The following is a 24199-nucleotide window of genomic DNA, read 5'->3' on the forward strand; positions in this document are numbered from 1 at the left end:
GTAACTAATGTTTATATTTATACTCACTTCTCAGGCTGTTTTGTTCTGCTTGATGGCCACCGTGCTTATTTATTGAAAGTTCCTGAGCTGCAGAAGTCTGCAGAAATGTTTGCAAATCTCTGTACAGGCAATGGCCCCTGTGGTAGCAGCAGGAAAATGCTGCTTCATTCTCTTCATTGGTGTCCAAGGCAAGTTTAAACCCATGCAGCAAGAACAAGTAATCAGGATGGCCCCAGGCCTGCTTCATGCTTGTTGGGAGGAAACATAAATTACATCATTGCTATTGCTGCTGCATTTGGCACACAGCAAACCCATTACTTTATATTCACCAGCAACCCCAAAATTTACTTCCATTCTATTGGAAACTTATTTTTCTATCCTGTAGACTGCAATAGCAAACTTCCATGTGTCAGAGAAAATGCATGCTATATAATGCTGTACTTTAAATCCATTTTCTTCTGTAAAATTATGCTCCTTTCCCTTTTTTTTCCTCCAACATGAAAATATGCTGCCATTTTCTTGGGTAATACATAAACATCTTCTAAATGTGATCAAATCTAGATTCCTGTACCTTAGCTGGTTAGTTATTTCTAACTATACATTAAAATTTTTTGAATCATGACTATAGGAACCCAATCAGATTATGTGCTTCCCATTTTTGCTGTTACACAAACATGTCTTAAAACAAAATTGTGAAGAACTTTAAACCTTAGACCCTGATCCTACAACCAATGCTGCAATGGGGTTTGCTGTAGGATCTGAATTATGTGTATTTACATACTGAATTCTTTTCTATGGATGATTAAGTGACTTTTATAATGTCAAAATAGATTATTCTTTTATGATTTCCTTTGTTTTTGTTGTTTCTGTTCTTTTTTAACTAATGGAGTCTAATGCACTTAACAGTAGAGTAACCCCACTTTATACCTGAATATTAATGCTAAATTCTCTCTTGGTTTCTCTCTAAAATCTAATATTCACCTTGATATTAAAGACTTTTATTCAGAAAACATGAACATGCCAATACTTAAAGTTCCCAGCGAAATGTCCTGATATATGATGAGGTAGGATCGACCATGACCTTGGAGCAACCCAGATTTCTTCAGCAAATTCTGCCTGTCAGGGTTAAATCCTGGCCTCCAGCAGAATCTTGAATCCATGCTAGGGAAATTATGATAAAAATAATCTTTACATCTCCAGACTCAAATGGATCTTTCTGATTGACTGCCTCTGGTGCCAGGCCCGTGTCAATAATTCGCAGGGAATGCATGGCTGTGACCTTTTCCCCCTTGTTTGAGAATTTCTATTTTACAGGACCAATAAACCATGTCAGGAGAAAGTGGTGGTTCTAGACATGTGAATGGATGGATCTCAGGTCAGAGGCAATCCTTCAGCACACTCCTGTTTGGGACTAAAGAATACATCTCCCTGCTGCAATGGTTCTGTCAAAAATGTATGCAAGGGAAAATTGAAGGATACACTCTTTCAGTTAAGCAATGATTAGAAAGAAAGAATAAAATGACTAAGGATTTCTCACTTGCTTTCTCCAGCCCCAGTGAAGGCTGTAGGAGTTAATGGACACGCTGGGTTTCAAGTCAGCGTTAAACAGAAGAGGTAATGGCAATTATCTATTATAAATTCCTGCACAGTGCCATATCATCATTACTGTTTGTAAACCTTTCTATCCATCTACATCCATCTCCTGTATGAGACACCAGCAGAAGACTGCAGAACACCCAGGCTGTCACATCAATAAACAAACACAGTCAGGTAAAAAGGAGGAGAGTTTTTCATTAAGGTACCAGAGCTGAAATTAGATTCTGACACCACTGTAATGTTATCTATTGGTGAGGCCTCTTCTTTTGTGCTTCAGCTCCCTCCCCATGGAATGGAGCAGCATTTATCCCTTTTTATTTCTGTTACCTGGCTTATTTATTTAGACTGTAAGTTGGCTGAGGAGATGCTTCTTCCTGTACAACATCTGCCTTGCAAACCTGCGCTCTACATCCCACCACCAAATTGGTTTTATTTGGGATTGTTAATAACAGGCTTATACTAAAAATGCAATATTTTCCAATTTTAGCTCCTTCAAAGTCTTGCTGGTTGCCTGTAGGAGAATACCCTCTTATGAATGATGATGCTGTGTTTATATATATATATATTTATATATATTGTAGGTTGTATTTCTCGCCTTTCACAAAATGGGATGTTGTGTTAAAAATGCTTATGCTGTTTGCCACTTTATTTATTTATTAATTTATTTGTAAATTAACAGTCCTATAGATTTTAAAGTTTTTAAAAGAAGTGAATGGTGGCAAAAACTTTATTTTTCTGTATAGTTTTCTGGCATTCAAAGTTACTTTACTTCTGATTTTCCCTGTTTATTCTATACACTATTCTACTCAAGCTCACAATAGAGATTACAGGAAAGCAGATTCCGTAACTAATTAGACAAGCAGCCAAAAAGAGCTTTAGAAGTTTGTCCCAACAGTTTTAATTTGGACTTTATTTTGTGTCTGAATGCAATATAACAGTAAACGTGTATTTCCATCTGTCTTCCTTAGCAGATGAAGCATTGCATCTCTGGTTTGGAAAAGGGCTTGGGTTCTTCTCTCTGTCCCATCCCAATTTTTCTATGTGTGTGGACAGGAGGAGAGAATCCTGCATTCCATCTACTCAATGCATTTTGCTCAATGATTTGTGCTTCTAGCACCACATATAGGGAAAAATAATGGAGAGGAATAGTGATAGAGACCTAAACCCAAACTATTTTATATAATGACCTAAACCCAAACTATTTTATATGTAATAATGTCTGTGGTGCCAAAGTTCCAGTGCACTCTGTGGGACGGCCCTGGGGCTGCCCTCAGGTAGGAGGTGCTCAGGGAACGTTTCAGGAGAGCATCCTGACCCTGCTCTGTCAGAATGACCCCGCTCCCACAGCCCGGTGACCAACAAGAATCCCTTGCAGTGGTGATTCTGTTGGAAGCACTGGCTTTGCCAGAGTCAGGTGGCTTTGATAAGCAATTTATGGGACAGAGCACAGATGAGGGAGCATTTGAAGCAGGAAGGGAGCTTTGAAGGGTACAATAATTCCTTGTGGCTCTCACAGCTTATATGGAGTTTGCAGTGTAATGCATAATCTTAATTTGAAATCTTTGTGCATCCCTCCAAGCCTTGCCAGGGCAGTCTCTGTGTCTAAGGTTTGTCCATTCCTCGTTCATTTCTTCCCCTTACCAAAAGCTTTGCCATTTGTCCTTTTCCTCCAACAAAACCATTTCATGTCCAACCTGCCTTGGGTTTCCAAGGTCTTCTGTTTCCCTCAAACTTTACTGAATCGCTATTTTATCTTTTCTCCTCCTTTCCTTTCTTTCAGCCGCCACCTTTGTGTCTCCCTTTCCCGGTGCCCCCTGCGTGCTTCACCGAAGCCTCGGTTTCCTCCTCTCCATCCCCTCTCCACCGCTCGGCCGTGTCCTTGCTCCCGGCTTGCCGCGGGCCGCGGGGACACCTGCGGGGACACCTGCGGGGGATGCGGGGACACCCGCGAGGGATACGGTGTCACCTGCAAGGGCTGCGGGGACACCTGCGGGGATGCGGGGACACCTGCGCGGGATGCGGGGACACCTGCGGGGATGCGGGGACACCTGCGGGGATGCGGGGACACCTGCGCGGGCAGGTGCGGGCCCGGCCCCCGCCGCTGCCCCGGCTCATGAATATTCGGGCCTGCCCTCGCCGTGACGTCGCCGCGGTCCCGGGCGGGGGCCGGAGCCGCCCCGGCGCTGGCAGCGAGGGCGAGTGACGGCGCGGCGGCAGCAGCCTCCGCCCGCCGGCTCGCCCGCAGCGCAGCGCTCACAGCCGGGCCGGGCCGGGCCGGGCCGGCGGCCGCCACCAGGGCCGGGGATGCGGAGGCGCCGCTGCTGCTGCTGCTGGGGCCCGGCGGCGCTGCTGCTGCTCCCGCTGGGGCTGGGCAGCCTGCTCGCCGCCAAAGGCAGGTACCGGGTACCGGGGTACCGGGGCGCGGCTCCGAGCCCTGCGCGGGGCTGAGCGGGGCAGAGCCGCCGCTGCCCGCAGGGAGGGGCGCAAAGTTGGGGCGGGGGTCTCTGCCCGCAGCTCGGCGGGCGCGGCTGTCCCGGGGCCGGGCGGGAGGCGCCGCTGCAGCCGCGATGCTGCGGGAGCCGCGCGTCGGGCACCGCGGCCGGGCGGAGGGAGCGGACGGGAAGCGCTGGAGCTGCCCAGGCCCGGAGCGGAGGAAGGAGGAGCGCTGTGGCTCCCCCGGGCCGGGCTGGGACTGCCCGCGGCGCCGCAGGTGCGGCGGGGCTCTCGCCGATCCGCAGCGCTCCCGTCTCCCAGCCAGCCGTGCCCCTGCCGAGGGCTCCGGTCGCACAGGTGTCGGCGATTCCTTGCCTCTGTTTGTTTTCTTTTCCCTTGCATTGTTTCCATGCGGTTTAGGACTGGCTTTGGAGCCCCCAAGTTTTAGAAACTTAGTTTTGAGAACTCTGTCTCAGTCTTTTTTATATTCTTTTCAAACGTTTCAGTTGCTCTTATTTTTGTACGGGGCTTTGGTGTTTATTTTATTTGTAAGCATGTGTGTGAGAGAGAAGAGAAAACTTCAGTGTTTGTTTGGCGTTTGTTTTCTTAACAAAACCCCAACCAACTGCTTGAGCTGTAACTTTGTGAGAAAATTGATTATTTCCAGCAAATGTTACTTGGCTTTGTTTACATGTACGTGTACGAATAGCAGAAAGTGACTGTAGGAAATTAATTGCTCCTTCTGTTACTGACCCAACGTGCCTTGGTGTCCTGCTGGGAATGCCGTGTTTTCTGGGCAGATTAACATACAACACGTAACATTTTGATGGAGGGGAGTTCCTTTCCTCCTCTTTACTTTCTAATGTAATTCAAGGTAATTGTCTCCTTTAAAAGGACCTTTTCTTAAGACAAGCGTGGGAGGTTTTATTTCGTGGGAGATGTCTTTTAACCTGCCGGCAGTTCATCAGACAAAACGGGGTCGTTCTCGCTGGGCTCTGCTGTGCCTTTCACCACTGGAGGGCTGCAGAGAACATTTTTGGATAACAGAAGCCACAAGCTCCCAGTAGCTGGTGGTTAAAAATAGGCATTTTAATGTTATTTATATTGATATTCGAGTGCTTAAGTTTTTTCTTATTACTTTACATACCTCGTTTCTTAATATTGGGTATTTTCAAAGGCTATAAGGCAGTGTTAATAAACGGGGTTGGATGTCTTGGTGCTGTATGCAGTTAATATCTGATATGCTTTTTCTTCCTCCACCTGGTCGGTAGAGGGAAGAAAAAAAGGGTTTATTTCAGCAAGAACCTCGTGCTGCTTTCTCCTTGCTCTCTGTTTTTCTTTGGTAAGCAAGTTTTAAGTTAAAAAGCATTTTGTGGGTATCTCGTGCACACATTTGCAAAGCTTGGTGCTGTAACCACAACCTGGACTTGTGGTCTGAAGGTGCATTCTGGTGGGAGATGGAGGTAGGATACAGGAGGTGTGTACAAAGCTCCCCACGTGCCCTGAGCATCCTGTTATTTATAGGATCAAAGACGACCAAAGATAATGATTTCTGTTCTCGTCTTACCTCATCTATTTCACTGTGCTCTGCTGCTTCTCATTTTAAAAACAAAACCAAGCCCCCTCCACCTCCACTCCTTTTCCCTACGTGTTTGTGAGGAAGGGGAGAAAGATTAAAGGAGCAGTTCTGGTTCTCACTTTTCTCTCAGTAGAAAAGAACAATTTCTTTCACTAAATTGTTTACTCTGAATAGAAGGGGGAACCTACCCTGCCCCCAAAAAAACAAACTCCCCAAAGTTTTCCAAGGAAAAAGAAATATGAGGCAACGTCAGAGTGTTTAGGAGGTTGTTAGTTACAGAACTTAATGTGTGTATTAAAAATGCATACACGATGTGTTAGCTTTGCAGCAGGTTGTTCACACTAAGATGCCTATCATAGGGTACAATAAAAATCACCATTTTGGACAGAAAAATGTTTGCTTTTAAGTATTTTCAAATAGCTTTGCTCCGTAAGACAGAGAGGCACACTTCTGGTTTATTGGAATTGCCTTAATGACGTCTGGAAATTTTGTGAACTGTCTCTTCTTGTCTTCAGTTATGGAAAATAGAATATGCTGAAGGATAAGGTTTGGGGTTTTTGCCCATCATATTCAAAATTCATAGGTCCATGTGGTGACAGACAGGGAGTATTACAACCTCTAGCACTTTTTGTTTCCCCAAATCTCTGCGTAATGCTTATCTCTTAATTTATTACCTTATTCTAGTATGTACTACTAAACTACTCAATGAAGTCCTAAAAGGGCTGTCATACCCAAATTTCTTGTAAGACCCCATTAATTAGCCTCTTAAATGTTACTTTATTTGAACTTCATCATTACCATAAACAACATTTTAGTCTTCATTTCTAAGTATGGCCGAAAGCCTCTCAATGATCGGAATAACTAAGAATATTTGATTCCAGTTAAATTAACTGCATGGGCAAAACTTGAAGTCTTAGCCATTGCAGACACTTCCAAATCAGTGGAACATTCAGTCCCACTTGGCAGGTCTGTGATGTGAGTGCATCAGCTCTGCCTGTCAGCAGCAGAGGAACAGCTGACCCAGGGAGACAGAGCCAGCGACTTCTCTGTGAGAGAAACCTTACAGCCAGGGGGAAGGACAGTGAGGAAGAAGCTTTGAGAACACTCTGGACAGATCCTAGAGTCTGAAATTTTCTGCATCACTCAGCGTTTCCTTGTATTCCTTTCTATTGTAAATAATAATGAAATACTTCTCATTATCAGTTCATAGGGGACATTAAAAAGAAAGGAGCCTTTTTTCCAACCTCATTCAAGATACATCAGGAGCAATGTTCAGCAAGTGCTTAGGTCAGAAGATGGGAGGTGAAGCAACTGTGCTTTCTTTTGCTGGTGCTTCCTGTAGCTCACCAATAAACCCCAATAAAGACATGTAAATGATTTCATCTTTCTGTTTCTTTTCATCAATAAATGGAGTTAGGAATCCTTTTTTTTCTAGAGTGTTTTGATTGAAAAGCAGTTCATGAAGGCTGACTCTTGTGTCTCACAGGATAAAAGATTCGTCTGATTATGAAGTCTGGGTGTCAAGATAATGAAATGATTTAGAGGTCTCAAAAGACAGAAGTCAGTATTTGATAGCAGCTTTAGTATTCAGGTATTTCAGCTTAGGAGACTGACAACTATATTTAAATTGTCATTATGAAGTTAGAGAATGTTTGCCAGTCAGAATCATATTGTTACCAATTTTAATTGCATTGCTTGGAAGACTACCAAGACTGGGAACTTAGGAGATTCCAAAGCATGTTTTAATTGTAAGCAGTGTGTGTGCCACTTAAAGAACACCCTCCAAGGTGCATCTTTTGTGGCCTGCCATTAAATGGCTTGTGAGCAGTCAGAGTTGGATCCTATTTTTCCCCTTTGAAGGGACTGGTTTTGAACTCGGAGAGTTGTATCTGTGTCTGGACAAGCTAACATGTCACAGGCTATTTTCTTAAGTAGCTACAACTTATCTCTAAAAACAAGAAACTATTTAACCCTTGGAACTGTTAGGGAAAAACCAAACTACTAGAAAAACAATCTGTAAACAGAAAAAAACCAGTTTGTAAACAGGAAATAAATAAATTGTCAACAAATTAGGTTCTTGTATGAACTGTCACTTGAGGAGTCCCAGATTTCCACGGGGCAGGTGAGCAGCTGTTCTGGGTACTGCTCCATACACGGCTCTGTGATGTCTCTTGAGGGATCATCGGGAGGATGCTGCCTGTTCCACTGCTGCAGTGTTATTAATGGAAGGCACTGTAAAAGCAAACTTGGAGGCGTTGTCTGGGTGCAGTGGAAGGATGAACAAACAATCCTTCACGTCCACAACCAGGATGTTCCAGGAGGCAGGTATGACCTGTAGGAGGAGCCATAGCAGCTTGCAAAGTGCCCATGCCCTCCATCACCAAACTGATTTTTCTTATTCTTGGTTCAACCCCTCTTTATCAAGGGGGTTTGACTGGATAGCTCACTGGTGTGATCTTTAACACTCCCAGCTCCAGGCCAGTGAGAAATCTGCAGCTGAGGATGGAACATAATTGGTTGAGGTTCCTGTCAGTCAGCCCAGGGGCTGCTCTGTGGAACGGGCTGGGTTTCTTATTTGTAGCGAGTTAATTGCCCAGGACAAGCCAGCTTGTGCTGTCACTACTGTTACAAAAAGGGACCCCAGTGTTCTTTAACTGGTTTTTAAACACCCAGCAGCTTTACCCAGTGGATGAGAGTTGTGCACGCTCACTGCGGGCTTCAACACAAAATTCACGATGCCTGTAATGCTTCAGTGTTTTGTTTCCTTTTATGAGCTGCAAATTTACTCTATCAAGAAGGTTAATGAGTGGGATCTAACTATTTAAAATGTGCAAGTGTCGATTTCTAAAATGCACTTTAGGCAGTACACTCTAAATGCCTTCAAATTCTCTGCTGTGTGCATTTCAATAAAAATGGATATGTTGATTGGTTATATCTATAAGAGCAAGGGAGTGAGTTACCTCGAGTAAGTTGATAGAACATTATGCATTATAATATGGTATCAAAGTTCAAGTGGCTTCTTGATAAAATTAGCCTAAAGCTCTGGATGTGCATCAGTTAATTTGGTACTTGCTGTTCTCAATAAGTGATATTAAAAAAAAATAAAAATCAGCATTTCAGACATATTAAATTGAAGTGGGTTTTACCCCAAATCCTGCTTGATGTGGAAGATGGACGATTCTTAAAATCCATCTTTTAAGAAATTATTTGGGTTTGTGTAAGTCTCTTGTGGTGCTTGGTGGTTCAGTATCCCTGATGCTGCTGGCTTTGTGGCACAACTTGGGTGTGTACAAGGTGTTCAAGCTTGGCAAAAATTAAAGGGATTGGAAAAGTGGTTCAGGTTTTTTGGGGCCCTTACGGGTCTGAGTAGCCTCAAGATACAGATGGAGTGTGAGTTGACCAATAGATTGCTGAAGAGTATTGGGCTAGGAAAGATGATTTTTGCAGTTTACCTAAAAACACATTTTGGAATAGAAGAGAAGTGTATGTGCTGAATTTCAATTCATTTTAATGTGGCCTCTCTCAGTATTGATTTTAAAGATGGCTCTGCATGGATTTGCAGTTTTCCAGCAGTTAATGCTGTTATTTAGATATTTGGTTTTTGTATATGTAATCTTGACCCTCGTTAAATCAATGTGAGATTTGCAGTGTATCTTGGTAAAATTGGAGTTTCATCCTTTGTGTGTTTTCCTATAAATGTAAACAGTTATTTCAAAGCTTTAATATTGTTCTGCTAATAGTTGCCTTTATCCAAACAGGAGGAATGTTTGATTTATCTTTCCTTTTACAGCTTCCTGTGGTATAACTGCTTTCATTGAGCCAATAGAACTGTTCTTGGTGGCTTTTGTTTGTTTGGTTTGCGTTTTTTGTTCGTTTTGGTTGGTTGTTTTTTTTTTTTTTTGTCGTTTTCAAAGTACTTTTTATTCCACTTCAAGCTATCAAGTGCCGTGTTGGTCAGAATGGGTTTCCTGCAGGTTTAAGTGTGGTTATTCTTCCCTGTGCTGCCTGTCAGAACAGCTGTGCTGAAGCAGGCTGTTTGCTCCTTGCCTGTGCTCCAGCCCCATGATCCCTGCCTCGTACTGGGTAAACACTGGGAGTGCAGGAAAGTCAAGCTGAGAGTGCTGCACTCTCACAAAGTTTCACTTGTGCTCATTTTGTGGAGCTGTTTCTTGTTGCTGTTGTAAATCAGACCAATCACTTGAAGTTGCATATCCCAAATATGGAGAGTACTTGGCTGTTGTTCTAATAGCAATGATTAAGAATGACATTTAACTTACTACTACTGTACTTTGTGTGTCTTAGGACAGTTAAAATGAAGTGGGATACCTTTTATTTCATTTGATGAAAATTGCAATCAAATACAAATATTAAGATTCTGCTTTTTGATCAGCATTCATCTGTCACTCACTTGCTAGCAGACTGTAGTAAGTAAAGTAGGTGAGAAAAATAAACTCTGCTCATTTTGGGACTGATTTCCTAATTTTTTCCTGGGTAGATTCTCTTCCTACTGAATATGCACATGATTATTAACACTGTGTATGTGTTTATATATGTACTGCATGTGTCTCATCATTATCAGCTTACAAGGATTTCATGACTTTTCAGACACTTGGGTTTTTTCCTCCTTAAACTCTGAGCTTCTGAAATAAGCGACAAAGAAAATTTAGTCTTTTATCCTTTAAAAAAAATAATAAACCCTACCTTGAATGTGAGGGAGAAGCACAAAGGTCAGGCAGGTAAATCACAAAAACTGACAAAGGAAGTAATGAGGGTTTCCCTCATAAGTTGGTGGTCATTTTTGTCTCACACCTGGCTCTTGGAAATGCAATCAAAGCGTGACTGTGGCTGGAAATTATTACACCCCTTGCCTATACCGGGCTGCACATTTGCAGGAATTGGGTTGAATTTTTTGGTTGTGAGAGGAGCTTGTAAAATATGAGTTGGTGGAACTAAGTTAAAGTCATTGGTGAACTCTCTCTCACAATTTCCTGTGTGATGGATACTGTTGGTTTCTGATATTTGGTTTGGAGTTAGTTTCACAAAGGTTACTAGTGCAGCTCAGTCTGTGACAGAATGCATTGGCAGGTATATTTGAGGCATTTCTGAAAAAACTGTACAGCAATCGTGTTTGAAGGGTGATTTTCCCTTTTCCTTATGAGAGCTACTTTAAAAATTCCTGAGCTATAGCTGAACAGATGGTATTTGCCATTATTGTCAGGCTTAGATCTTAAAAGTTCATTTTTTCTTCCTTAGTTAACAGAATTTTAAATTTGTGTTGAAAAAGGAAAGCTAGAAAGATGTTAAATGTCTGATTTATACTGACCTGCCTTAAAAAGTCAGCCTTTTGATAGTGGTCTTTAAACCTGGCAAAGCTGGACTCAAACCCTTGCTTTGGTGTCATAAAGGGAAAAGCACTGGCTACTGAAGCCAGTTCTAGTTGGTTTCTGTCTTTTCTTTGCTCAAAAAAAGCATAAAGACTGTGTGTATAAAATTACAAAAGTGCAATTATTTCAGTGTTCTGCTGAAGCAAACGGCACAAGATTAGGCAGAGTTATTGAGATGAAATAATTTGAAGAGAAGCATTTTGAGGTTTATTTTGGGAAACTAAAATAATTTCCTTTTTTTGCTTCCTCTTCACTCCTCCTTTAATGGTGGTCTTTGGTGTCATGGGATCTGTGGGACTCTTCCAATGGCTGCAAAAAATAATCGAGAAAAACACGTCTATTTTCAGTAGGCTTGTATTACCATTCAGCTGTCCATCTAAATTTGTAGGGATTCACAAATCAAAAAGAGCTGGAGCTGCTTGTGAAGATCAGCAAAAATATCTGAGAGAGGATATTTTTGGTGGAAACAACATGACCTCAAAAAATGTCAGGCTGTTTGTTGCATGTTTGACTTTCTAATAATAAAAAATGTTAAGATATTTTCATCCAATGCGTTTTCTTTTTAATAACTTAAATCTGTGTAGATTTGACAATAGTGCCTTGAGTTAGAAAGTACTTCAATTTGAGACCTCCTAAAAGAGGTAGTTCCCTTCTAAGTTCAGGGGAATATTTACTTTTTCTCCCCCTCCATTCTGCAAAATACAAACTTGTCTTGTTTTCCAGTCTGAAAGAGTATTTATTCTGTAATGTAGAGTGGAATTTACTGGGGGATAAATCCTAAAATGCTGTAATGATTTCTTAAACTCTCAGTTTGAATGTGGAGAGCTAAATCCATGCATGATTTGGCTTAACCTTCTTTGCAAATACTTGAACCTGAACAATAGAAATGCTTTCTGTACAGAATGAGGCTGTGTACTTATTTTGCACAATAGAGAGCATTTATTTACAGCAAGATCAACAGAGGAGGAAAAGTAGTTTCATGTTTTGATAAGCAAAGCAGTTGGCAAATCAAGTTTTGAGGTTTTAAGGCTTCAGTGCTTTCAGCACTGCAAACCCAATGGAGGGACTGAGCCACGAGCCTTCTCCAAAGATCTCAGATTGATGGGAAAACATTGAAATTCTGTAAACTTTTGGGTGTGTGGCCTTGACTGTGTTTCAGGGAGCAGTTCTCATTGAGACCACAAATTCTAAAAATAAGTTAGGGCAAGGGAATAAGGTCTGTTATAGAAATTTAATTATAGACCAGCTTCTGTTTCATTGGAAGCTAAGAACACCCAATATATTTTTGCAAGACTTGCCAATATTGGCAGATTAGTGGATTGAAGGGTAAACTGGGACATAGCAGGAAAATTAATTTTAGTCTGTGTTTAAGTTCACTTTCTACACTAAAATACCTTCTACAAAGTGCTGACTGTAGCATAGTTGTAAAGGATTTTTGAGATTTTTGAGTTTATCTTTGTAAAATGTTTCCTGGGTATCTTTTTGCAGATCTTGTCTAACCCAGTTCTTTTAGGCTGAATGCACATCTGAGAATTATTTTATATTCCACATAAGCAATTACTCTGATATAATTTATGACCTGCTGACCTTTTTGCTTTTCTGCTGCAATGATTATAATGAGTGTGTTGAACAAGGAGGAAATTGAAGGCCAAATGCACAGGGGAGTTGAATCACCCAGGAGCTGGAGAAGTCTGGTGTAATCTGTGGGCAGGGAGCTGATTGCAGTCTTTTCCTGGGGATAATGTGCAGATCTCTTTCCTCAGCTATTGTTGCAAGCACAGGAGGAGAAATTTGATGATGGGGATCGAGGCAAGCAAGGAAATACACAGTGGGAACTCCTGGAAAAGCAGTGGGATGCTACTTGAAGATTATTCTGCATGGTTCTGGGCAGCACTAACAGCTGTGTCAGTCCCTCCTCACTAGGGAGGGAAGGCACAGGAGCCTGTGGGACATCACCAACTACTCTTGGTTTGTTCTCTGCCTCATAAGAGATGAATTACTTCTAAGGCTCCAGAGGCTGGGGGACTGAACTGAAGAGCTCTGGTTACAGAAAAACAGTGTTTTTTGTTTTTTTTTTCCTTGGTTGGCTTGTAATACTTCAGCTGGTTTCATGGTTTTTATTACAAGTTAAATTTCAAGTCTCAGATCTAAATGTAAAATTTAGTAAGATCTCTGTAAACTTGGCAGTATTTTTGTGATGCATATTGTTATAAATGACCAGCCAGAAATCCAAATTAATAAATGTGAAAGATTTTATTTTCACAACCAAAAAGGGTCCTCAAAACCCACAACCAAAGAGAGAGCATCGAGCCCAGGGTCAGCACTGGGTGAAGCTGGATCCGACCTCTGTCACACCAGATCCCCCTCTGTTCACCAAGGCTGTTTCCACCTGAAGAACTGTTTTATACAGTTCTTCATGCCTGAGGCAGAGGTGCCCCAATTTCTTTTGTAACCCCACATACGTGTGAGAGTTTCTGTCAGAACTCAGTGCATCCCTCTGGGTGTCCAGAGCTGCTGGGACCCCTGCCAGGGGCTCAGAGACCCTGGCACACAGCCCAGAACACCTGGGGGTTTGATTATGACCTGTGGAGCAAATTCAGTGTGACTGGTACCAGTGGTTTGTTTGGGTTTTCTTTTTATTTCTTTTTCATTCAGAGTGGACATATTGACTTTGTTCTCACTATACTAAACCTCTACATGTGGTAATGGTTCACCTTTCCTGCTAGAATTCTTGAATGACTGTGTTTTGTGAGTTTGGGCTTGGTGTTTCAAAAGCATCTACGTATCAAAACCTTCTTCAAATTGAGGGAACTGTTCTGGAATGTAAACAGGTAGTAACTTTGTGGAACTAGCTCAAATTCCAGGGAAGTTCTCTGTGTTCTTTCTTTCCTTTGCCTTTATAATAAGGGCAAATAGATTTTAATTTTTTTTTCGAATTTTTGTTAAGGGTATTAACTTTTGGATGAGATAATCTGCTGAAGTGCTTCATTTGCATAACGAATTACTAGAATGCAGTATTGATTGCTATTCACTGAATAGCTTGGAAAGCTAATTAAAAATTATAATTGACTTTATTCTGCTTTCTCCTGTTAATGTTTCCCTTTCCTGTCAAATTGTAAAGTTGGTTTTTGTCTTCAGTGTTTGAAAACTAACCTGTCTTCAGCACAGTAAAGAGACTTTTGCAGCCTGTTCTGAATTGTTCAGGTGCAAAGTTATGGGTGAGTGGGCTGAAGTCTCCTGGGGCTTCTTGATACCCTCTTGGTGACTCAGGTAAGTTTAAAGACAGTTTGTTTGCCTATTTCACAGCCTCTTAAGATTAGAGAGTAAGATTTTTGTTGAGCAATTTTAGAGAACTAGAAAAGAACCAAAATGTGATTTATTAAAAAAAAAATCTTTACATATGTCAGTATTGTAAATATCTTTAAAAATCTTGTCTTGAGCAAATTGCTGCCTGACCAAGTGATGTGGTTACTGTTGATGTGCTGAAAAGTGTCTTCATTGCATCAGTTTCAGCCACGGTTTAGTTTAACTAATGTCCTGTAACAAGAGAAGATGACAGAAATAACGCTATTGTCCCTGTTTCTGAAGTCTTTGAGGTGAATATTGAGTGGGTCTGGGAGGGTGTACCAGAAAGTCTTGCTTTGTGCTCACGGCTCAGGTTTTCCCTGTTTCTGGAAAATGCTGTTTAGCCCATCCTGACATTTTGACCTTCTCTTTTTCCCAAGGTGACCACCTGGGCAGGTTAATCTGTTCAGCTGCAAGTCCTTTCAGGCAGGGACATAATTCTTGAACCTGCAGTTCGGAGAAACTCAGCAGAGTGTTTTGCACAGGACACCACTGTTGCATTCCTAACTCATGCCAGGGGATTTTTGATTGCATCCTATGAGAAATATCAAATATCATGGAGCAATCGATAAGGATATTAAAACAAAGTGGAATATGTTAAAATAGCTTTTGCAGGTAGAGAAAAATGTTATTAAAAGACTGAGAAGGCAGTTGATTTGCTCAACACTGAGCATAAGATGCACACTATTGGGTGGACAGGGCTGTTTCTTAGCATGGTACTTCTGAGAGAAGATGGGTCTTGAAAAGTCTCATCAAACTTTATCAAAGTTCATTGTGTGTGCTTTTTGTAGTTCCTTGTCTTGTACTCAAACATCTCATGCAAAATGTTATGCCTGAAGCTGAGGGAAATGAGTTAGTTCAAGGTTAGGCTTACTTTAAGTGTATATATTGCTGCTTAGAATTTAAATTTATTTGTCGAGTAATTTGTAAAAACTCTACCCTAAAGAAGGATTTTTCATGCTGTTAGCTCTTTTTAAATGCATTTGGCACACTGACTCATGAAAAAGTTTACCATTTTAAGTTGACTTCCTGAAGAGAACTGTAACATGATATGAGCACTTAAGGAAATTGTAAAAACAGCTTTAAAAATATTATGTATCCTTGCTGCATGCCTTGTATCATTTATGTGTACGTACCCTGCATATTCTGAAGAAATTATTGTATGTGGAGTCCATTTCCATTTTGTAGAGCAATAGATTGATTAGCTTTATGGCACTGTTCCTGTGAATGAGAATGGTGCATTTTTTAACTTAAATATTAATTTGTAATTTTTGCAGGCAAGATCTGTAAACAGTTGAAGCACAAAAAATACAAATATGTTTTATGCATTTCTTAATGACTTGGTGAAAAGACACGCTTTTTGACTTAAGTTTAATGTCTGTCTCTTTGTTATACATTACTTGTGGTTTGTTCTGTAATCAGATGGCTTTTGGGGATTAATATGCATCAGATTCTAATCCTTTTAATTATGCTAGCTAATGTATTTTCCTACTTTTTCTCCTTCATTGAAGTCAGCAGGGTGGCTTGTAAATGAATGTGAAAGTAAAGAGATCAAAACTGGGCTTTCAGTTGGGAAATAATAACAGTGCATATTCTGCAGATCAGGACTAGTGTGCAAGGCAGTACAAAACTATGTACTCTGTCTTTTTCACAAACCCATATTTCACAATGAGATGACTTTGTATGAGGGTTTGCCTCCAAATGTGGCACTGGGAGGAAAGGAGGCTCTGGGCTAAGACATTGCTCATGAGACACCACGGGTTTGCTCCTCGTGCTTCCTTCATGGCTCTGTGTGGAGGGAAAGAATGTAGGAAAATGAAGATAGTGCAGAAGGTAATCTCACCCCTGAGGAGGTGCAGCTGTACTAATCACCAAAGATTAGGAACAGGCCTGCCCTTAACAGGCCACAGCTGTGTCCAATGAGGATGAGTGCTATAAAAGAGTGGGTGAGCTGGGTGAGGAGGGAGCTGGAGTTTGTTGGCTGTGCTGTGAAGAAGAAGGAGTCAGTGCTGTGAGGAGCTGCCCATGAGACATCACCAAGAAGGTATGGGACCTTTCCAATGAGATTACAACAGCTCTGTGAGATTCCATGGACAGGATTTGTCTTGAAGTTTGTTTTCCTTTGCTGCTTGTCCTTCCTGGAAGAGGCGTGATGCCTTTTCTATTTGCAGTGCTGCTCTTGGTTGAGAGGTGAGCCCCACGCTGTGACGAGGACCTTGTCACCCGTTCTGTGCTCCCAAGCCAGAGCTCTCCCCTCTGTGCAGCTGAGTGAGGAACAGGCTGGAGTGCGAGGAGAGCAAGCAGTGCATGCTGTGTGTGGAGCCAGAGCTCAGCTTTACCAGGCTCCTGTTGTTCTGTGAATCATCTCTGAATTCTCTCATGAACCATGGTAGAAGCACCTCTGTCTTTCACTCTCAGCTCTGCTGTTAAAGCAAAACAACTCCCTTGCTTTTGAGTAGTGTGCTGAAAATGTGTTTCCCCCTAAAACTTCAGAAGAAAACGTCTTCCATAGCCCAGTGTCCCGTCCCAAAAGGTTTAGTTAGCTTGGAGGGACTCGGACTAGATGGTTCTTTTCTTGATTTCAATTTTCTCTCCTCTTGCTGTCTTACAGTCTCTAGCTGTCCTTAATGGCACACACTTTAATGCCTTTGAGATGCAGTAACTCAACTGCACTTTTACCCAGGATGCAGAGACTGAGCTGCAATACTGGCACAGTGGGCTTCTAATCCCAGGCTACAGGGGCTTTCCTTTCCCTCAGAGTTATGGACTATTCCTGTGAAACACTTTGCGACTTCTTCGTGTTTTTTTCCCCAATAGTTTGGTTGTTTGGCTTGTGGTGGGTGGGTTTTGTTTCGTGGGTTTTGTTTCTTTTTTGGGAGTATTGTTTGGTTTTGTTTTTGTTTGGGATATTTTCTGTTTTTTTCCTTTGCTGACTCTGGTAGCTCTTAAAGAATTCTTTTCCCCTTGCATTATGTTTTATTGAGACTGTTAGCTATGATAAAGCTGATTTATTTATTTGATCTCAAGAAGAGTGTGTACACATCTTTCTGGTTTGCAGGGCTTTTTAAGATTATTTATTATTCTGAGCATCCCCAAACCATCTGAGAAATAGGGCTGTGTTTTTTTTTTTTGTTAGGCTCTGATAGCAATAGTCACACTTTGTTCCTTAAACTAAACTACAGTACGACTGCATTCCAAGGATAATTGTAAAACCTGGTTATGAAAAACGCCAATCACTTGTTTTTAAAATTTTAGAAGTTTAATAATAATAAAATGGTTATAAAAATAGTAATACAATAGACCAATAATAATTTGGACAAACTGAATTAGGACAATATGAGACAATAGAGACAAAGAGCTACAGATGTCCAGGTAGCTTTTCTGGGCAGCACAAGCCTGAAAAAGGACCCACGTTAACAGAGGATTAACCCTTAAAAGCAACAGCCTGTTGCATATTCATACACCTCATCCATGATGCATAAATTCCATTCCAACACAGGATTCTGTCTGGGCAGTGTCAACTTCTTCCTCCAAATCCTAACAGTGCCTTTGAGGCAGGAAGAAGTTCATTTCTTCTGATAAGGGAGCAATAAATTCTCTTTCTCTGAAAGATTGAGGTGTCCTGTGGCTGCTGTCTCGCTGTGAGTCCTTTCTTTAAAGAAAGTATCCTACAGAGCACAGTTTCTATTTTAACATTTTTTATAACCTAAAACTATATTTAACACACTACTTAAGAGAATTAATACAGCATTACTTTCTAGCACAACACATATAATATTCATTTTAATATTTGCCAAAAGCCAATCATAAAATACGCATTTTTCACACTGGTGGATGCTGCTGTAGTTACTGATTTGTGATGTGCCATTGCAGTGTGCACCAGGCTGGCATCCCTTCCCCTTGTCCCCTCACAGTGTCACTGAGGTTCCTGAGGCCAGCAGGGTCCCGTTTGGTGACAGGGCTGCCTTGTCCTCCCCAAGGCAGGAACGTGCAGGCTGCCATGCAATGGTTATGCCCTGGCTGGAAATTGCTGTTCAGGGCATTACAAATATTTTTCTTTGGCTGTTGCTAATTTTTCCTATCACCCCAATTTATCTTTAAGTTTCTCCTCTAGCAAAAGCATTGAAGGAGCCTCAGAAAACAGAGATGGGAGAAAATTTTTAAACTTTTTTTTTTCCCCAGGCAGAACACTTTGGCTCTTATCTCTACTTTCCATTTGCGTAGGTTTTTATTTTAGCATTTCTAGCTACTGTAAAATAAGGATGTTATTTATAATAGGTGTGAAATTATAGATAAGAGAGTTTGAAAGGGGAAAAAAAAACACCCACCAAACCCCCAAAGCAAGCCTATATTGTAATACAGATGCTACTTATATTTGCATTTGGTGTATTTAGGCATAACAGCCAGACTCTTGGCCTTAATTCTGAATAAAACAGTTTTCTCTTACTTTATTGGCTAGGGAAAGTAAAGAATTGTTTGTTTGAGTTTTTTAATTCTTCTCCTTAGAAATTTTATATGAATTAGGTTTTAGACTGCATAAAATGTGTAACTGCTCTTATTGATTTTTGTCCCTGATGGAATAATGGTCATCTCTCTTCTTAGCTGGTCTCCTGAGATTCTGTAGGTCACCGAGTAGCATAATAAAATCAAACACAGACACATTATCTGTTAAACTATACACCATGAATAGAAAATGAGCTCTGAAGTGACTCTTTGGTCTCTTTTGTATTTTATTTTACTGCTGACTTTGTTCTTGTGGGTTTTGTGGGTTTTTTAAAATATCATGGAGTATTAATATAGAAAAAAAACAGTAAATGACAGAAACTACTGCTCAGATGGAAGTTGTTATAGTAGGATTAGCTGACATATAAAACGTTAATTATAATCTAATTGTTTGCATTCATGTACAAAAAAAAAGAAGGGAATCAGGATAATGTCTCCAATGTTTTACCTCCTTTTGTTCTTTCGTGAAATCAAGATTTGAGGGGAAATTTCATGAGGTGAGAAAGGGGACCTAAGATGATGTGTGAGCCATTAAAGCACTAATTTCTTATATTCAGTTTTTACTTCATAAAATTCAAGGGGGAATAATAAAGCCATGAGTGTAACAGCAGGGACTCCGTATTTGAGAAGAGGTCTCAGAACAAAATTAGGACAAAGCTTTATTTTAGTCTTCATAAGAATAAAATTAAGTCAATTAATATTTTTAATAGTTTAGAAGTTGGTCCCCAGATTGGCTGTTTATTCTTGTCAAAATGTATTTTAAATTTCACTTGAAAATAAGTCTCTTTTAATGTGATGCAGCTTTACCTTGCAGGAGGAAGCATCTCTCTGCAGCACATTCCTCTGTGGTTTTTTTTGTCTAAGTCTGTGAACAGATTGTTTTTACCTTAAATTACACCTCATATCCCTGGTTGCTTTCTCTGTGGGTTCTCCTGTGCCATTTAGTGTGCAGGGTTTCATACAGCACCAGTTAGGGGACACAGTGGAGAAGGTTCTGGCTCTTTTCAGGCTGATTCAGGGCATCTCTTCTATCATACATCAATATCAGCAGAGTAGAATTTCTCTGTTCCATTCAGACAATTATTCTGCAGTTAAAATGCTACTGTTGAATTTAACTTTCATTAACTAGGAATAGATAGTAGTCAACAAAAAGCCAAGGTAATTTTGAAGAACCTTCTGCTACTACAAATACAATCCAGACTGGCAGTGGTTTAACCAGTGGGTGTCATGTTAATGTGGGCCTTCTTTTAGATGGCTTTTTAAATGGTTTGATGGATTCTGGGAGGAGCTTCCCATATTTCTGACAGTTTTCTAGCAAATAAATGCCATCACAGTTCAAATAACTATTCAGGAAGAGGCCTAAATTGTAATAAATAACCAAAGTCAGCCAACTTGAGCACAGTATATAAATAAAAAGTGAAAGCTGCTGTTCCTCTTTCCAGTCATTTGCCCATACCCCCCCTTTGTTTTAGGGCCTGTGAAATGGGCTTGTTTTGATTAAACTGGCTGTGGTGTGGTTTTGTTGGTTTTTAATTGCAGTCAGTGAAGAAGTTTTACTGCTGAGTAAATCAGTCTTTTGCAAAAGTAGGAAAAAGCAAATTCAGTCAAGGAAAAATGTACAGGTGCTAATGCTGGGCTAGAATTAGATTCACTCTGAGCCACCACTACGAGGTAATAAGGCTGTGGTGATACTCAACAGCAATTGAATGTTTAATCAACAAAGCTTCCCATCTGAGCATTAATATAAATGCAGTGAGAAGTCTGGTGCTCTTAAATGTAAAGATCTGAATCGAAGATTTCATTTAATCTGTAGGAAAGATAATTCTTCCTCTGTGGAAAAATGACTTGGTGAAGGTTTTAATTCTCTGTGTTTTCTGCTGTGTGTGTTTGTACCTGTGGAACAAGAGGCTGGGGGGTTCACACTGGTGTTGTCCATGCTGGATGTAGAAACAATTTGCATGTCAGAGAGGAGTATGGGTCAGTATTTGTTCTCCTGGCTGTTCCTGCAGCTGTTCCTTGCAGGAGGTGCTGCACAGGTTTATTTTCACTATCTTGCTCTGCTGGTGTCCACACTCCAATGCTGCTGGCACAAAGCCGTACACTGACTGCACTTGGGGCTGCTTTCAGATGAGTTTTGTGGGACGGCTTTCCTGTGGATCTCCTCTTTCCATTGTCCTTTTTTCATCGTGCCATGGGTGCTTTCAGTGTTGTGGGGGCAGTCTGTGAGCACCGTGCCCCTTTTGGTCACAGCTGGCCATACCTCAGTGTTCCACAGCACCTGTGTGTTCCTGTGAGGGGATAGAATGTAAGAAAATGAAGATAGTGCAGAAGGTAATCTCGCCCCTGAGGAGTTGCAGCTGTACTAATCACCAAAGATTAGGAACAGACCTGCCCTTAACAGGCCACAGCTGTGTCCAATAAGAAGAAGAGTGCCAAAAAAGGGTGGGTGAGCTGCTTGAGGAGAGCGTTGGAGTTTGTTGGTTGTGCTATGAAGAGAGTTGTAGTTTGTTGGCTGTGCTGTGAAGAAGGAGTCAGTGCTGCGAGGAGATGCCCATGAGAAATCATTGAGAAGGTAGGGGAACTTTTGCAATATGATGACAACCTGTTCCCAGGGCACATTTCGTGAAATACCTTTTCTGCTTATTCTTTCAGCAGTCTAAATGTACTCACTGTGGAAGGATCCTCCTTTCCTCCTTTCAGGTGTCTGGTAAAAACACTGTGCAAGCTCTTTTTGCCCCGGGTCAGAGTGAGAGTTGTTGCTCTGGGTGTTGTCAGGGCTCCCCAGGCAGCTCTGTGGAGTTGCCCATCGTGTCAGCTGGGGTGCTCTGCAGCTATAAGGATCAAACGCAGATATTTTTTCATCTGGCCAGGATCCTGAAGGGAGGACAGGAGGTAAGTAATATCCAATTGATTTCTGCCAGGGCAGCTCTGTCTTTCGCATGCTGACATTGCTCATTGCCTGAGAATTTGTGGTGACACCTGGAGCTTGATGCAGATATTGATGTTAATGCAGCAGCTTCTGAGGCATTATTAGGATGATAAATGGGATAATTCCATGGTTAGATTCTTCTGCCACATGCTGTGCCATGGAGCTGCAGCTCAGCTTGCAGCCCACCGGGAGGGGAAGCATTGCTGTTGGCTGAACGCAGTGTGAACCGTTCAGTCCGTGTTCAGATCTGAATAATGTTTTTAATAAAAGTAAATGCATTTGGTAATCAATATCCCCGTGTAATTGTGTAGCTGCTTTCCCAGTATGAATCTGTGTACTTCAGGTGCTCTTTTGCTTAACAAGCTGCAGTCAGTGAAGCATTTCTTGCGGTATAAGAGGGTTTTGAGGAGGGGGTGGGGGCAGAGAACTGCAATTGAGTTTTGACAAGTAGAAGCTTTAGGAGTAAGAGCAAAGCACATGATATTGGATGCTTCTCTCCCTAAATTGTGAAAATCTCTTGGGGCCTTAGTGGATATATACTATTTCACTTAGATTGAAAATCGGTATTGATACTGTTAAGCTTTTACAGTCTTGTGGAATTTGATGGTATAATTTAAACCTGCAGCTGTTGTTTGCCTCACGTCAGAGTGAAAAGGATTAATCTTCATTTGGATCCTGCCCTGCAATTATCTAGAGGTACTGTGTGCCCTATATGATATAATCTGATACAGCAAAGGATTTCTTGTAGTCTTCATTCAAGCAAAACTTGCAGCTTCCAAAGGGAGAATTTAATTTTGGGAAGGATGGTTGTCATGAATCAGAACAGAAGGTTCTGTATCAGAAATGCTCCTCAGTTTCATGCCTGTAGTTCAAGCACTGCTGTAAAATTGCAACAGAATATCATTGGCAACCACCTGGAGATGAGCTGAGGTGTAAATACAAAGTATGCAGGGGTGCTAAGACACTGAAGGGAGTGGAAAAGAGAAATGAAATGTGTGGGAGTGTGGTTACATAATTGTGACCGTGTTCACAGGGGTCTTAGGATGAGGGAAGAGACGAGGACCTGACTCCCTGTTTTCAGAAGGCTTGATTTATTATTTTATGATATATATATTATATTAAAACTATACTAAAAGAATAGAAGAAAGGATTTCATCAGAAGGCTGGCTAAGAATAGAAAAAGAAAGAATGATAACAAAGGCTTGTGGCTCAGACTATGTCCGAGCCAGCTGACTGTGATTGGCCATTAATTAGAAACAACCCCATGAGACCAATCCCGATGCACCTGTTGCATTCCACAGCAGCAGATAAACATTGGTTACATTTTGTTCCTGCGGCCTCTCAGCTTCTCAGGAGGAAAAATCCTAAGAAAAAAATTTTTCATAAAAGATGTCTGCGACACATAATAGGAAGGAAAAAAGAAATTTGCTCTCTCCACTGTATGTATTTCCACTCTGTAGTTAGCCCAGATGACTTGCACTTGAATTTAAATGGTTTAAGTAGAACAGGCAATGTCTGAGCAGAGGTGTGTTGCATGTCTGTGCTTTCTGTCGTTTTTTGCTCATTTCTTGGGGCTCAGGCCTTCTGGATATGCCAGTCTTAGTTCAATAAACTGTAAATTGCCTTGTTGTTTTTCAAGGGATTATTTCTGCTTTTGGCTGGTCCTTGTGCAGCACCCAACGTAGCTGGATCTTCATTCTCCCAAAATACATTTTTCTGGCAGTGGCATTAAGCAGACGTTTGCTCCTGTTACTTGTTCTCTGCAGCTGTGAACCAGCACTGCCAAAAGGCGTTGATGCAGTGATGCTCTGGGTGTCCATGTCCGGCAGAATTAGGGAGTCCAAGTCCATGAGAGGAATGAAGATAAGATGAGCTCAGCTGGGTGCAGTGACAGTGTGGGTCAGTCCCTCCTGTGAGAGCTGGACTCTGTGATCTTGGGGCTTCCCCTCCAACTCAGAATATTCTGTGACATCAGACACAGCTCTTCTGTGGAGTCAGGCTCTTACTGGGAGAAAGTAAAAATCTTGATAACTGTGACAATCGGTGACTAAATCAGTAAGGAAGTTTTCCAGTGAGTTAAAAGTTCCTATTAAGTGGATATGACTAATTACAGCTTTAAGATTTTGGTGTGAATTCTAAAAGCAGGAACAGGGATGCTGTTGTTGTACATGAATACACAGCCAAAGGAAAGCACATGTCTATCTTTTCAACATCTGGAAAACTCAAACTGTTGCTGTCTGAGATTTTTGTTAGGCCTGGTTTACTAATCCAAAGTAACTGGGGTTTTTTTTGTACCAAATAATTTATTTCTTTTTATTGTAAAAAGTAATTTCAGCCTGTTTCAGGAGGAGTTGAAGAATCAAAATTTAATTGTGGTGTTGAAGCAGGGTCTGCAGATTTCCAGTTTGCTTCTGAAAAGCTGTACATACA

At 41.3% G+C, this 24199-nt stretch overlaps 1 protein-coding gene across 2 annotated transcripts in view; it reads left to right on the plus strand.

Annotated features, from left to right (window-relative positions):
- Positions 1 to 3803: 3803 nt before the first annotated feature.
- CLSTN2 (calsyntenin 2) overlaps positions 3804 to 24199 on the plus strand; it is a 318866-nt gene continuing 298470 nt past the window's right edge. Inside the window, exon 1 of one of the 2 annotated variants that reach the window (XM_036388422.2) lies at positions 3804 to 3992. Coding sequence is in view for 1 of the 2 variants with exons in the window: in XM_054515868.1 (XP_054371843.1) it covers positions 3901 to 3988 (88 nt within the window). In the remaining variant the exon portion in view is untranslated. The remainder of the gene's footprint in view (positions 3993 to 24199) is intronic. The other variant, XM_054515868.1, reaches the window with a different exon arrangement.

The sequence above is a fragment of the Molothrus ater genome, chromosome 10 (genome assembly GCF_012460135.2).
Source record: "Molothrus ater isolate BHLD 08-10-18 breed brown headed cowbird chromosome 10, BPBGC_Mater_1.1, whole genome shotgun sequence".
Lineage (NCBI taxonomy): Eukaryota > Metazoa > Chordata > Aves > Passeriformes > Icteridae > Molothrus > Molothrus ater.